Raw genomic sequence first — 14,910 nt, forward strand, 5'->3', positions numbered from 1 at the left:
AACAGATACACTGGATGTCATCAAAATAACAACTTTTGTGCTCCAAAGGACATCATCAAAAGTGGGAAAAGACAACCTACAGAATGGGAGAAAAGTACAACTGTATATCTGATAAAAGACCAGTTTCCAGAATGTATAAAGAACTCTTGCAACTCAACAATAAAAAGGCAAATACCCAATTAAAAAATGGGCAAAGGATTTGAATAGACATTTCTCCAAAGAAGATATAAAAATGACCAATAGTGGGGCACCAGGCTGGCTTTGTCGGTGGAAAATGTGACTCTAGATCTTGGGGTCATAAGTTCGAGCCCCATGATGGGTGTAGAGATTACTTAAATAAATAAACTTTAAAAAAATGACCAACAGTACATGAAAAGATGTTTAACATCATTAGTCATCAGACAAATGCAAATCAAAATCACGAGATCCCACTTCATATCCACTAGGATAGCCATACTAAGAAAGATAGACAATACAGTGTTGGTGAAGAAGTTGGAATCCTCACCCATTGTTGGTGTAAGTGTAGGATGGTGAGGCTGCTTTGGCAAATGGTCTGGCCTTTCCTCAACAAGGTGAAACATGAAGTTATCATATACTCACTCACTGGTATATAATCAAGAGAAAAAACACATGTCACCTAAAAACTTGTGTGTGAATGTTCGTAGCGGCATTATTCATAATAGCCAAAAAGTGCAAACAGCCCCAGTGTTCATCAACGATGGATGGATAAATAAATCATGGTATACACAGACAACGGAAAATTATTTTAGCCTTAAGAAGGATGAAAATCCTGTCACCTGCTACAACATGGATGAATCTTGAAGATATTATGCTCAGTGAAATAAACTAGTCACAAAAGGACAAATATTGCATGATTCCACTTATACAAGGTCCCTGGAGGAGTCAGATTCACGGAGACAGAGGGTAGAATGGTGGATGTCAAGGGCTAGGCGGAGGGGGAAATGGGGAGTTAGTATTTAATGGATATAGAGTTTCTGTTTGGGAAGATTAACAAATTCTGGAGATGGATGGTTGTGATGGTCAATGAGCAATGTGAATGTGCTTAGTGTCACAAGGTGTATACTTAAAAATGATTAAAATGGTAAATTTTATGTTATGTATATTTTACCCTCCCCGCAAAATCAGAAGGACTCGTGTAGTAATAAATGCTACAATGTGAATGAATTTTTTTAAAAAGGTTTTATTTATTCATTTGAGAGAGAGAGAGAGTGTGTAAGTGTGAGAGAGAGCACAAACGAGGGTTAGAGAGAGCAGCAGACCCCCACTGATGAGCCGGGAGCCAGAAGTGGGGCTCGATCCCAGAACCCCGGGATCATGCCTTGAGCTGAAGGCAGAGGCTTAACTGTCTGAGCCACCCAGGCGCCCTCAGTGTGAATGAATCTTGAAAACATTATGTTAAATGAAAGAAGCCAGGGGCGCCTGGGTGGCCCAGTTGGTTGAGCGACTGACTCTTGCTTTTGGCTTGGGTTGTGATCTCGATTGGGGCAGGAATGGGGAGTGATTGCTAATGGGTACAGAGTTTCTTTCTGGGGTGATGGAAATGTACTAAAATTGACTGTGCTGATGTACCCCAAATCACCGAATCATACAATTTAAATTGTTGAATTGTATGGCATGTGAATTATATCTCAATAGAGCTGTTTTTTGTTTTGTTTTGTTGTTTTGTGTTGTTGTTTTTTTAAAGAGGGTAGCAAGTGGGCTTTTGGAGAAGAATGAATTTAAACACTGAACCAGGGAGCAGAACCATGAAGATGAAGTGTCCCCTTAGTATGGTCAGCCCCTGGAAGTCCCTGACAGATAGTAGGTACTCCATAAATTAAAACCGAGGGAGCGTTTCCAGAGAGAGAAACACATCACAGCTGTTGTTTTTGGAGCACCGAGTAGATGTCAGGCATCATGCAAGACACATATCAGCTCACATCCTTCAACTACTCAATTTACAGGTAATATAATTGAGGCTCAAGGAATTAAGGAATTTACTCTTGGTCACACAAGAAGTGGCGGAGCTCAGAAAGGGATCCAGGTCTGTCTGACTCCAAGTCTAAAAATAGACCCTAAAAATTATTAATTTTATATGAAAGTTTTCAGACTTTACTAAAAATATAAAGAATAATACTGTGTACCCCCACTGGCTTAAGAAATCAAACTGTCACTCAATGCTATTGAACTTCCTTTGGTCTCCTCCCTGATTCCATCCTCCCTCCTTTTTTCTTTTTTTTTTTTAGGATTTTTTTTTTATTTACTTAAGAGAGAGAGAGCATGAGCGGGCATGAGCGGGCGTGAGTTGGGGGAAGGGCAGAGGGAGAAGCAGACTCCCCAGTGAGCAGGGAGCCCGATGCGGGGCTCGATCCCAGGACCCTGGGATCACGACCTGAGTTGAAGGCAGATGTTCAACCGACTGAGCCACCCAGGCGCCTCCCCTCCATCCTCCTTTTGCCAGACAGCCATGCTCCTGAATTTGGTATTTCTTGTCCCCACTTTTACTTTGTACATATCTCCAAGCAATAGGAAGTATAGTTTTGCATGTTTCTAAACTTTGTATAAACAGCACTACACTGAGGCTGCCTCTTCTCGTTCAGTGTTGTTTGTGAGATTCATCCAAATAGACATGTGTAGCTATAATTTGCTCATGTCCGTTGGTGTTTAGTACAAAGGACTGACTGTGTGTGCGAAGGTTCCTCGGCTCCTTTGCCACTCTCCGGGGGTTGGACATTTGGGTTGTTTCCAGTTTTCTATTATTACAAGTAGAGCCACTATGAACACTCCCGTTCTTGGCTCCTAGTCTAAGAGACCAAAAATTCCTGCGAGTTTGTATTAGTTTCCTATCGCTGCTATAACAAATGACCAAATCCGTGCCTTGAAACCCTGCAAATTTGTTACCTTACGGGTCTGGACGTCACAAGTTCAAGATGGGTTTCCCTGCGCTGAAGTCAAGGTGTCGGCAGGGTCACACTCCCTCCAGAGTCTTGAGGGGAGGGTGCATTTCCTTCCCTTTTCTGGCTTCTAGAGGCTGCCTCTGTTCTTTATCTTGAGGCTCCTTTCTTCCTCTTCAAAACCACCAACACAGTGTCTTCAAGCTTCTCTCTGACTCTAGCCCTCTACTTCACTGCCACAACTCTTTTGATTCTGACCCTGCTGCCTCCCTTTAATCAGGACCTTTGTGATTACATTGGCTCACCCGGATGATCCAGGACAACCCCCCCACCCCCATCTCAAGACCCTTAATTTAATCACGTCTGCAAAGTTCCTTTTGCCTTGTAAGGTAACATAGTCACAGTTTTCTAGGTTTTAGGCTGTGGACAGAGGGGAAGAGCTGGGTGATGTGGTTGGGGGGGGTCTTTGAATGGCGAGCTTGTCAAATCACTCTCTGGAGTGAAGAATCGCTTCTGTCTCCCACCTTCAGGGCGTAAGCATTCCTGTTGCTTCCCATCCTCACCGATATTTGATGTTATCTGACTTTTTAATTTTCACCAACCTGATGGCAATGAAATGTCTGGGCTCTGACCGCAGTGTGGTCAAGAACGAGATGGTGGTCAGTGGCGGGGAATATGAAAAAGAGCAGCCCTGGCAGTAAGGAAGTGGCCAATGACCTTGGCTTTGAGCAGTGCCCTCGAAGTGGTGAGAGAGGGGGTGAAGTCAGACTGAGTCAAGGAATAAGGAGGGTGAGGAAGTGGGCAGGGCAGGATACAGGGGATGTCTTAATCCGCCCGGGCTGCCGAAACAAAATACCACAGACCGAGTGGCTTAAACAAGAGACTTTTCTTTCTCATAATTCTGGAGGCTGGGAAGTCCAAGAGCAAAGTCCCAGCCGATGGGGCTTCTGGTGAGAGCCCTCTTCCTGGTTTGCAGAGAGCCACCCTCTCATTGTGTCCTCACACGAGGGAGAGAGAAAGAACTCTCGTCTCTCCTCCCCTTCTTGTTAAGGACACTAATCCCATCATGGGGCCCCAGTCTCATGACCTTATCGAAAACCACTCACCTCCTAAAGGCCCACCTCTAAATAACCATCACACTGGGGGTTAGGACCTTGACATATGAATTGGGGGGGGGGGGGGGGGGGACACAAGTATTCAGTCCATCACAAGTTACTTGAAAATATTGGGGGTGGTGATGAAAGGAAGGTGCCAGTCTAAAGGTAGAGATTAAAGGCAAAAGAGCCAGAGAAAGAGAGACATAACTACTAGATTGGGTCAAGGCATCTCGGGGGAGGCAGGTGAAGGTGAGACCCATAGCAAAGGTACCTGGGTTGGCTCTGGAACGAGGGGCACGGGGGGAAGGAAGGGCACCAGGGCAGATGCAGAAAAAAACCCAAAGAGGTGAGGCAGAAAGTTGGCAGAAGCTTCTCCATGGGATGGGCAGCAGAGTTCTCTCTTGAGAGGGGCAGGAGTGGGTGCGAGGGTCTGGCGTGGGGAAGGTTTACGGGATGCGTTGTTGTGCGGCATTCAACAGAGGGTCCACTGAACAAGGGGGGGAGCGGCAAGACAGAGAGGATGAGCTGAGACAGGCGTCTCCCGTCAGATCTAACCGGCGCCTTCCCAGAGTGAAGAAGTCCTGAAGCCCAGAGTAGGAAGGGGCCAAAGGAGGGCCAGGTAGCAGGGAGTGTCTAGGAGAACTCTGGAAGCTTAGTGGAAATGGTGGGTCCTGAGGAGGCAGAGCAGAACCAGGGAGATCGTAGCCAGGAAATTGGGAAGTGCAGAGGTGCTCTTGATAATGGTCAGGACCAGGGTGGAGGGACAGCAGGCACTGTAGGAACCCAGAAGAGAGGGGCACACAACCCAGCCTGGGGAGGGCGAGAGGGCTTCCTGGAGGTGGTGGTCTTCCAGCTGAGTCTTGAAGGGGAAAACCAAATTTCAGTTATCATAAAAATGTGGAAGGAAAATTGTCGTCACTGTCTGTCAATAAGCCTGTCCTGCTCGACTCCATCGGGCAACTCTCCAACGGACAGCCCGTTTCGTTTCTCCTTCTCACATATCTCTACCATGCCCGGTGTGATCTGGCTGGATTGGGAGAATCCTTGGCTGATGAACTTCTCTCTGGGTTCATTATTTTTCCTCTACAGCTTCAGAACTCCTATTCATCCCTCAAAACCCAGCTCAAATATCACCTCTTCTGGGGTCTCCTCCCCAGCCCCACCCCCATGAGGCTTTCTGATTGTCCTGGTCCCACCCCTGTGCTTTCTCAGTGCAGTGAGGTGGAGCAAGCTGTCACCACTGCTTGATTTTAGACAAGGGACTTATTTCTCAGTGTCTTTCCTGACAAGGGCACTGGCCAAGCCTATTCTTGAAGATAAGGTACACGACATCCTCTGGCATCACGTGGGAATCACAAAGGAAGACACCATGTGGTGACACCTGCCGTTCTCTCTCGTACTAAAAGAAGCTGAGACTGTGACTCTGCCTCAATCCCCGAGCTCTCTGAGGGCAGAGACCATGCCCTCACAGAGCCTAGCCCAGGGCCCGGCACAGAGAGGCACCACGTGCTCTGTGCACACTGCACAGACAGGAAGAGCTGAGACTGTCTCTCATTCACCTGTAATGTGACTTTGGGGAGATGACATCATCTGTGTGCATCTGTTTCCCCATCTCTAATACGACAATCACTCACATTAGGTATTCACTTGCTACAGGTAAGACACTCCGCATTCACCAGCTCGAAACCTCAGCTGGTGCGTCATCGCCCCATTTTACAGAAGAGAACACTGAGTCTTGGGGAGGTAAATGACTTGCCCGAGTTAGCAACAGGGCAGAAGCTCCTGGCGCCCAGCCAAACTCGGGAAATTGTTGTGCGAATCCAAGGGAGGAATGTGAAATAGCCCTGCAAACTGTAAACGCCTGGGGTGGGAGCTTCCGCGCCTGGGGGGGGGCGTGGTGAATGACGGCCGGAGAAGGGGTGAGGAGAGAGACCGCCTCCGGTACCCGCCTGGCGGCAGGAGGATGGCTTTGCCGCGAGCTCGCGGGTGCGGGAGGCGCGGCTCCGCCGGGGCGGCCACGGGTGCGGCCCGCCCCCTCCTGCCCCACCCCCAGCCCCAGCGCCGCGGCCCCTTTAAGAGCGGGCGGGGCGCCCTCTGGCGGCGGAGCGCCGCGCGCGGCGGGAGCCAGAGCCGGATCCCGGAGCCGGAGCGGAGCGGAGCGGAGCCGGGGCGGAGCGGGCCGAGCGGGCCGAGCCAGCAGCCGAGCTGGGGGCGCGGGCGGGCGGCATGTACCGGGCCCGGGCGGCGCGGGCGGGGCCGGAGCCCGGCAGCCCGGGGCGCTTTGGGATCCTCAGCACCGGGCAGCTCCGGGACCTGCTTCAGGACGAGCCCAAGCTGGACCGGATCGTGCGGCTCAGCAGGAAGGTAGCGCGGGGGGCGCGGGCGGGGGGCGCGGGGGACGGGCCGCGGCCTGCCGGACCTGCTGACCGACCGAAGGGCCGCGCGGGCCGGGCCGCGGGGCCGCGGGAACCTGGCACGTCCGAGTGGGCCTCGCGGAGCCGCCCCCGGGGGAGGGGGCGCCCGGAGCCGGCCTGGGGCGGGTGGGGCGCCGGAGACCCAGGGAGGCGCCCGTGCACCCCCGGGATGGCCGCGAGGCGTGTCCTCCAGCGGATGCTCCGGGGAGGTGTGTTCCGGGGACAGGGGGTGGCTGTGTTGTGGGGGGCCCTGTCTCGCACACCCACGTTCTGTAGGGCCAGAAAGGGGAGGCGCCTTCCATAGGGGAGAGCTAGGGGCCTGTTTGACACCTGGGGGGGGACCTCTGGGGGGACGACCGCATTCTAGGGGTGCCGGAGGGGGCTTTGGGGCTTCCGTTGGGGAGGCGTACTGGAAGCTGAGGCGGGTTTTCCGTAGGCCACCATAAGAGAAAGTTGTATATTTCACCGGCGATAGGCCCGGGCTGCTTGTCTGTGGGGGGCAGAAAGGGAAAGTGTCTGTTGGAGGGAGGCAGACAGGAGGGGCATGTGCATCCTATAGGGGACAGATGGAGGGTAGTGCGTTCTCCAGGGGCAGGGAGGGGGGCTTGGCCCTCCGACAAACAGAAGGAAGAAGCATTCTCCGGAGCGGGAGAGAAAGGGGGTCTGCTTTCTGCAAGAGAAGGAAAAGCTGGGAGCAGGTGCTGGGGATCAGGGAGGAGAAGGGGGTGTGTATTCCCTGGGGTGTGGGGATTCCACTGGAGGGCAGGAGGAGGGGTGCAAAAGGAAGAGAGGGTGTCTTGAGGGGGGTACCACGCGGGGACAGGGTGAAGACATCACTCTGGAGAGTAAGAGCAGGGGGGAGTGTTTTCGGCACACACACCTGAAGAGGAAGCAGACAAAGGCCTGGAATGAGAGGGAAGCTGCCCATGCATGGAAAATGGGACAGAGGAGGGCGGGGGACTCCTTAGGGACCTGAGCAGACATATTAATTGAAAAATTAAAAATTAACTAACATTTGTGGAGGCGGTCATCGTTTTCCTCACTTGGGCTCACAACAACCCCATAAGGTAGATGTTTTCCGCTCACTTTGTATAAAAGGAAACTGAGGCCCAGAGACGGAGCTCAAGGCAAAGCCCCGACTAGGCCTCTTGCAGTCCCTCCACCTGTTAGCCCGACATCCTGAAGACAGAGGTGCCTAGGGCTTGGCCCTTGGGCCCTGTTGCCCTGGGCAGGGGTGGGGCAGGAGGGGGACCTGGGCAGATTCGCTGAGTGGGCCTCTGGGCTCTTCTGTCTGTTCTGGCAGTTCCAGGGTCTGCAGCTGGAGCGCGAGGCATGCCTGGCCTCCAACTACGCGCTAGCCAAGGAGAACCTGGCACTGCGGCCCCGCCTGGAGATGGGCCGGGCTGCCCTGGCCATCAAGTACCAGGAGCTTCGAGAGGTGGCCGAGAGCTGTGCGGACAAGCTACAGCGACTGGGTGAGGGACACCTGGGAGAACTGCCTGTGGTGGGCGCAGTCGGCCTTCTGGCCGGCTGGCCTTGGGAAGGGCGAGGCTCTGAAGGGCAGGACTTGGGCAGACCTCTTCCCTGGGCAAGTCTTCGGGGTGCTGCTCCTGGAAAACTGAGTTGGGGAAGTGAGCAGTCCCTGAGTAGAACTGGGTTGGAAAGGCCAGAAGGGGGCTCTGAGTAGGGGAAGAAAAGTGGCCCCGGGTGCTCTAGGGGGCAAAGCCTCTGTTTCCTCTTTTGCACTAGGACTGGGGCAGAACCCCGGGGTGGGGGGGGGGGGCGCGGTTCACAAACTGACCCCATGGGCGGGACCCTGAGGCTCCAAAGAGAAGCAGAGAGTCACACAAGGGGTCTGTGCAGGATTGGGCCCTGGGGCTCTGGCCTGTCTGTCCGGGGCGATGGGCCCTGAAGGCAGGAGCTATTTACTCTGTCTCTCTGTGGCCTTCAGAGGAGAGCATGCATCGCTGGAGCCCCCACTGTGCGCTGGGCTGGCTGCAGGCTGAGCTGGAAGAGGCTGAGCAGGAGGCTGAGGTGAGGGGAGGGGCAGCGGGGCCTGGGGACAGCAGGGAAGGAGACCCATCCTATCATCCCCCCCCATTCTTACACTGTGGGGTTGAGAGCCCCTCCTCCAGGAAGCCCACCCTGAGTGCCTGGCCCCAGGAGAGCCCGCTACGCAGGTGTCCAGCTGTCCTCATTGGACAGCAAGGCTCTTCCTCCCCACCTGTGAATGTCTCAGCGTAGGACAGTGGAGACTGGGTGGGCAGAGGAGCTGGGACTAACTTCTCAGGGCTGGGTTGGGAGCACCGTGCTCCCTGGGTCCAAGGAGGCAGCGGAGGAGGGGCCTTGATGAGAGACACCTAAGTTTCCTCCAAACGTGTCCCCATCTCTGGTTCTGCCTCATCTTCCACCCAGCAGAGGACATGTGTCCCTAATCATTTGGCAAGCCCCAGGCGGGGCCCAGGCTAGAACTCGGGGCCCCATCTCCCAGCATGGGGTGGTCACCCCTGGAAGAGATTCAGGGGTGGGAGGGGGAGAGGTATGGGGGAAGGGGCTCTTCTCAAACCGTCCCCACCCCCCCCCCCCCCCCCCCCCCGGGCAGAGGGGGCAGCCGCCGCTGGGGGGGCAGAGCCTGGAGGCCTTCCTGCCGGCCTTCCAGCGCGGCCGCGCCCTGGCCCACCTGAGGCGGACCCAGGCGGAGAAGCTGCAGGAGCTGCTGCGGCGCCGGGAGCGGTCTGCCCAGCCGGCCCCCACTGCTGCTGCAGAGCCCCCCAAACCCTTCCCCGCCGCAGCCGTCCTGCCCACCGGGGCCACCCGGGGGCCGCCGGCAGTGCCCCGGAGCCTGCCTCCCTTGGACTCCCGCCCAGTGCCCCCTCTGAAGGGCTCCCCCGGGTGCCCCCTTGGCCCGGCCCCGCTGCTGAGCCCTCGGCCCTCGCAGCCAGAGCCTCCCCACCGGTAGGATCCAGGGAATGGCCCCCCAGTGGGGGGGCCCAGACAAACTTGATCTGTGGCTCCTCCTCCTCCTCCCCCCACTGTCCGGGTGGGGGGAGGGGCAGGCCCCTCCCCCTGGCCTCACGCACGCCCTGGCCCTGGAGGCGGAGCTGGGGAGGAGGGCCACCTGGACGATGCCCAGAGAGAGGGCCGGAGGTGGGGTGGGCAGGGTGCCTCTGGCGCTGAGGAAACTCTGCCTTTTTTGTTTTTCCTTCCCGGCTGGGGCCTCCCCAATGAAAGAACTTTCCTCCTGGGGGCCCGGGAAGGGGGCCTGCTGGCACCCTACCACTCCACTGGGCTGGCCCGACGCCAAGGCCGACAGCAGCGCTTTCCATCAGGTCCTGCTCCGACCTTTCCCCAGTTCTGGGGCCTACCGCCTAGGAGCCGGGTGGTCAGGCCCCAGCCGCGGGGCCGGGGACACCATGGCCCTGGGGCTACTCTGTGCCCCACTCGCGCTCCGGACCCTGGGGCGAGGTAGGCCAGGGGCTCCTGACCTGCGCAGATGCGAGTGGGCCATCCCCAGGAAAGACCATTCTGTATTTTTCTGTCCCCGTCTCCTTAGAATGGAAGCTTTTTGAGGGCAGGTCCTTGTCTTTGTATGTTCTGTCCCCAGCCCCACCTCCCAGGGGCCGTCAATAAATGTGATGATGAGGAAGACGATGCTCCCCGACTCGTCTCTCCGCTCCCTCAGCCAGCCACTCTGCTGTTGCAGCCTCCACACCCGAGCTCCTGCGCGTCCCCCTCTGGAGACGCCCTCTCTTCCTCTCCGCCCACCCAAAGCCCAGCTGTCCTTCAGGTCCTGCAGTGCTGCTGTCTCTTCCATGAAGCCTCCTCTGATTACCAACCCGTGGGAGTCTTTCCTAACTCTTAACTTGTGGCCAGAAGCACACTCTCTGCTCCATCACTGTTCTCCAGCTGCCTCACCTGTATGCACCTTCTCCTCCTCCTGCGTTGCCCGTAAGCCCAGTCGGGATGGTACCTGCTCCTGCTCTGGCCTGCCAAATGACCACCTCCCCTGAGGGCTGGAGGGGCTTCTATGAGGCTGAAGGTCATGTTTTCAACTACGGTGAATACTAGATAGCCAGCTTGGCCGATGAGGGTGGGACAAGAAGTTGGGAGAGCAGGAACAGGCCCTGGGGTCAGCTTAGGTCAAGTCTAACGAGATGCAGTTTGGCCGGGAGGCCTGGAAGGTCCTGCAAACAGGAGGGGGCAGGCAGAGTGCCATAGAAGCGAATGTGATCTTGGTCCATGTTAATAGGAACAGAACCATCTAGAAAGAGGAAAGTATTGGGTTGGCTCTACTCTTCACTGAAGTTTTAAATTGTAAGAGTGACCCCCCCCCCGCCACCACCACCTTTGGTCTCCTTCGCATGTCCCTAATGTGCACGATGAGAAAGCGGACTGGGACTAAACCCCACAATGAATAGTTGAGGGATCTGTCTGAGATACCTGTGATGGTTAGCCTCTGAACCGGCAAGGGCTAGAGATGTCAAGCCAGAGGTCAGAGTCAAGACCACTGGATGGAAACCATAGGAAGGATGGGGGTCTCTCCATAAAGATGTGTGCGCAGGGCCCGAGTGACTGCTTGATGGGAGCTGTCGAGGTTTCAGCAGTGGTTGGAGGGACTGGCCCATTTGAGCTTTCCAGAGCCCTTCAAGTCCAGACAGTCAGATTGCACCCTGCCAGGGGTGCAATCAAAGCATGCGTGGACAGTGCCCACTTGAGCAGCTCTACCCCACACTGGCCTTGGTTCTCCCACCGTCCTCACGCTAGCGCTTGAGCTGCTGGAGGCTGAGGGACACCAGAACCACAGGGTACCTGCCTAAGATGAGAGAAGACTGCACAGCTTTGGAAGACCCCCCACATTCTCAGCACAGCCTCGGGCAGGCTGGGCCCCTCTTGCCCTGGCTTTCCATTCCTGCTCCCGGCTTCCAGGGCCGGGGGTTTGTAACCAGAAGGAGAAAAGGGAGTTGAGATTGGGCATGTCTGAACCCTCCTCCGCTATCGTGAGTTGGGGAGCAGGCTCTGGCAGGCAGAGGCTAATGTCCATAGCCTAGTAATTCAGCATGCCCTCCCCAGGGCAGGTAAGAAGAAAAAGGAGTGACAGACCCCAAGGGCAGGGGCTGGGAGGGGAGAAAAGTGTTATCAAGGGAACCAGATGATATCCTTCCACGGGTCTGACACACCACTCACCTTCCTTTAAGAGCTCAAACTCAGTTTTACAAGGGGTAGGGAACAAGGCCCTTTATTGTTCAGCTCTGGCGTAAAAAAGACTTGAGGCAGGTAGGTAGAGATACCGACAGAGGAGTGGGCTCAGTTCGGGCCATGGGAAAGCCTTTGAGTTGGATGGTTAATAAACTTCATTAACCCTCATGCTTGAAGGTACACGGAAAGTTCTGAAAGGCTCTGGAAGGTTCCAGGCAGTCTGGGCTCTCTGCCGCCTGACAACTTCTGGAATTTTTCTGTTTCCAGGTTCCAGGACCCCAGGGAATGTCCCTGACTGCAATCCTCTGTGAGAGAGAACAAACTTGAGAGTCTACATCAAGGGGCCCCTGAGAAAGGTCCCATCTATTATAGACCACCAGGGCTTTTACAGACCAAACCAAAAAGTTGTCCAAATAACAAAACTTCTATCCCTTCCTGATAAAAACAAAGAGTTCCTGCCCTTTAAGAAAGTCTGTTATGTACACATCCTTGTTCAGGAATCACTATCTTGAGTATTTTCCTAAGCTTATTTCCCTTATTTCTCAAATATAAAACATAATTTTGGGGGGGGGGCAATTAAGGCTTATTGAACTAAGCAGGCCTGAAAAGCGTGGGCTCAAATCTTTACTACTGAATTGTGGTGTGGTCACTGCAAAGCTAGGGCTAACAACTTGCCCCTGACTTCCAAGGCTAGAGAGAATCAAATGGTGTAAGAGACCAAGCTGGACTAGCTGTTGGTTTCTCCCAATATATACAAGGATTTTACACAAAAGATAGAGTGCAGGAATTGAGGTTACTGTATGTACCAAAGGACCTCTTGCTTTGTCCAGTAGACCTGCCACTGCTGTAGACTTCTCAAAAGATCTTTCTTGTCCCACAACGAAAATAAGGTTTACACTCTGCCTCCCTGCTTAAAGTGTGAGCTCTTGTAACAACATACGACGTAGCCTAGGGGGTCTGCAAACTCATGTGTCTGCTGGGGCTAGGAAGGTCACAGAGGTGCAAAGCAGTCCATTTCCACAAAGAAATACACCCTCTCCCATTTTCTGGAAAATGCATGGTCCCTTTTTTTCCCTTCTTGGTAGACACGGAGCATAGGAGACATTTCTCTATTATGAGCAAAACGGCCAAGTGTGTAGATCAAGGCCTTTTACACTTCCCTGCTGTCGGTGGGAACACAGCAAAAGGGGGAGCCATGTCCTCTCTAAAAGGCAGATGTTACAGCTTTTCCCAAGTGCTAGTACGAGTGTGTGAGTGAGCACAATGGCAGCACGTTTTCTCTCTCTCTCTCTCTCTCTCTTTTAAATATTTTATTTATTTGACAGAGAGATAGCAAGAGCAGGAACACAAGCAGGGGGAGTGGGAGAGGGAGAAGCAGGCCTCCCGCGGAGCAGGGAGCCCGACGTGGGGCTCGATCCCAGGACCCTGGGATCATGACCTGAGCCGAAGGCAGACGCTTAACGACTGAGCCACCCAGGTGCCCGTGTTTTCTCATTTTTTGAGAAGTCAGAAATCTCGATTTTTATGCAGTCTCCCAAGTTTTGAAAGTTGGCTAAAGCTTTTGAAGCCGCTGGGCCAGCCACAGCCAGACACGGTGTGCAGGTTGGCTGCGTGGCCTGTGGGACCAGATCTCAGCCCATTCTTGGTCCTCCTGAACCAGGCCTCTTGTCTACCAGCAGCCCCCTCCCAGAACTGAGGGTGTGAACGCCAAAGGGGCACAAAGCAGGAGGGGAGGACGAACGCACTTGAAGTCTAGTTAGAGGACCCCAGCCTTAAGAGAGAGATTGAGAGGGACACCATGACCTCATAGCAAGTGAAGAGGAGCTCTCTGCACCTGCTTCTTGGGGATGATGGCACTGAGCGTTCTCAGTACATGCAAGTTCACCACGAGGACCTAGATTCAGGTCTCGTGGTCACGCTCACAAAGTAACAGGACCCTCAACTGCTTTGCACAAACCCTATGGCCACCAGGCCCACAAGCTGGGCCTGAGAACCAAGGTACTGAAGGTAGGCAAGGCAGGCCTCCTCCTATGATCCTGATCATTGGCAGGGGGCAGTGTGTGATCTTGTCACAAGGCTGAGGAATTAAGAGGAGGCAAAGACCAGGATAGAGCCCACTTTTCTAGGGCACTGAATCCAAGACGGTAGATTGAAGGAACGCTACCACTTCCCAGCCTCTCTTCCTGGGATCTGGTGACCTTCCCACGAACGTCTGAGGTATGCCACCTACACCCCGCTGCCATTTCCCCAAAAAGGATTACGGTGGCAACTTACTTGGGCTCCATCCTTGGGGTCTAGGCTTGTGACCATAAGGACTCTGTGTGTGTGTACGTGTGTGTGCACGTGCGTTATATATATAATGACCAAATGGACAACTCATTGGTCTAAGGTAGGCTACTGTTATTCATCTTGGCTCATGCGAGGATCATTATGGAAGGCAAGGTGCACCGAGTGAACAAAATGCCAGAACCTCAGAAGGGAAGCAAGAAATCCTACTCCCTCAGCGCTGGGATCTGCAAAGGATCACTGCACCCAGCAATAAACAAAAGGCAACAAAGGGCAAAGTTTGGCTCAGGAGAAATAAAGTCCTGATCAAGTCCAAAACCAGTATCAGGATTGCCTATACAAGTACACCTCTGACCACGGTCTTGTCCGTGTCTCCCCGCTCAGGACTTGTGTGTGCTGCTCATTCAGCCTCACGCTGTACTTGCAACCCCACTGCCACCCCAGTGAAGAGTCTGAGGCAGGCTGGGCTGCTGTTATCTTCTCCTGTCCTAGGCCCAACTTTCAGGGAGTTTTGTTTTAGTTTGTGATCAAAAGGAGAACAGGGACTAAAACTGAACATGTCTGAGCCTTCCTCCACTATCAGGAATTGGGAAGCAGCCCCTAGAAGGCAGGGTATAATGTTCATGGCCTGGTTCAGCCTCTCCTCCTCAGGGCAGGTAAGAAACTGAGAAAGGAACGACTTAGGGCAATCTTACGGGATAAGGGATAGGTGGGAAGGGGGAAATATGATGGGAACCAGTCTGGGTATCCTTCAAAAAGCCTCCCACACGTCTCCCCTTCCATAAAGGGCTCCGACTCCGTTTTAGGGAGAGTATTGAGGGGGACCTTCGAGTTCAGCTCTGGGCTAAAAAAAAAAAAAAAACAACAACCCACAAACCTGAGGCAGGCAGGATGGCACTGTAATAGCGTGAGCCTGGTTCTAGGGCCTAAGGAGAAGCTTACAGTTGGGATGATTAATGAACTTTATCGACTATCCTGCTTGAAGTTGCATGGAATGTTACAGAAGTTTCACAGGGTCTGCCC

At 54.0% G+C, this 14,910-nt stretch overlaps 1 protein-coding gene across 1 annotated transcript; it reads left to right on the top strand.

Annotated features, from left to right (window-relative positions):
• Nucleotides 1-6,144: 6,144 nt before the first annotated feature.
• On the top strand, nt 6,145-10,355 carry VPS37D (VPS37D subunit of ESCRT-I). Its single transcript, XM_073884168.1, has 4 exons — nt 6,145-6,355; nt 7,709-7,880; nt 8,357-8,454; nt 9,017-10,355. The coding sequence occupies exons 1-4, from the start codon at nt 6,218-6,220 to the stop codon at nt 9,362-9,364; spliced, it is 756 nt and encodes a 251-aa protein (XP_073740269.1). The 5' UTR covers nt 6,145-6,217; the 3' UTR covers nt 9,365-10,355.
• Nucleotides 10,356-14,910: the final 4,555 nt, after the last annotated feature.

Source organism: Callorhinus ursinus, unplaced genomic scaffold, assembly GCF_003265705.2.
Source record: "Callorhinus ursinus isolate GAN/ISIS: 27379988/994484 unplaced genomic scaffold, GSC_fseal_2.0 scaffold55, whole genome shotgun sequence".
Taxonomy (NCBI): domain Eukaryota; kingdom Metazoa; phylum Chordata; class Mammalia; order Carnivora; family Otariidae; genus Callorhinus; species Callorhinus ursinus.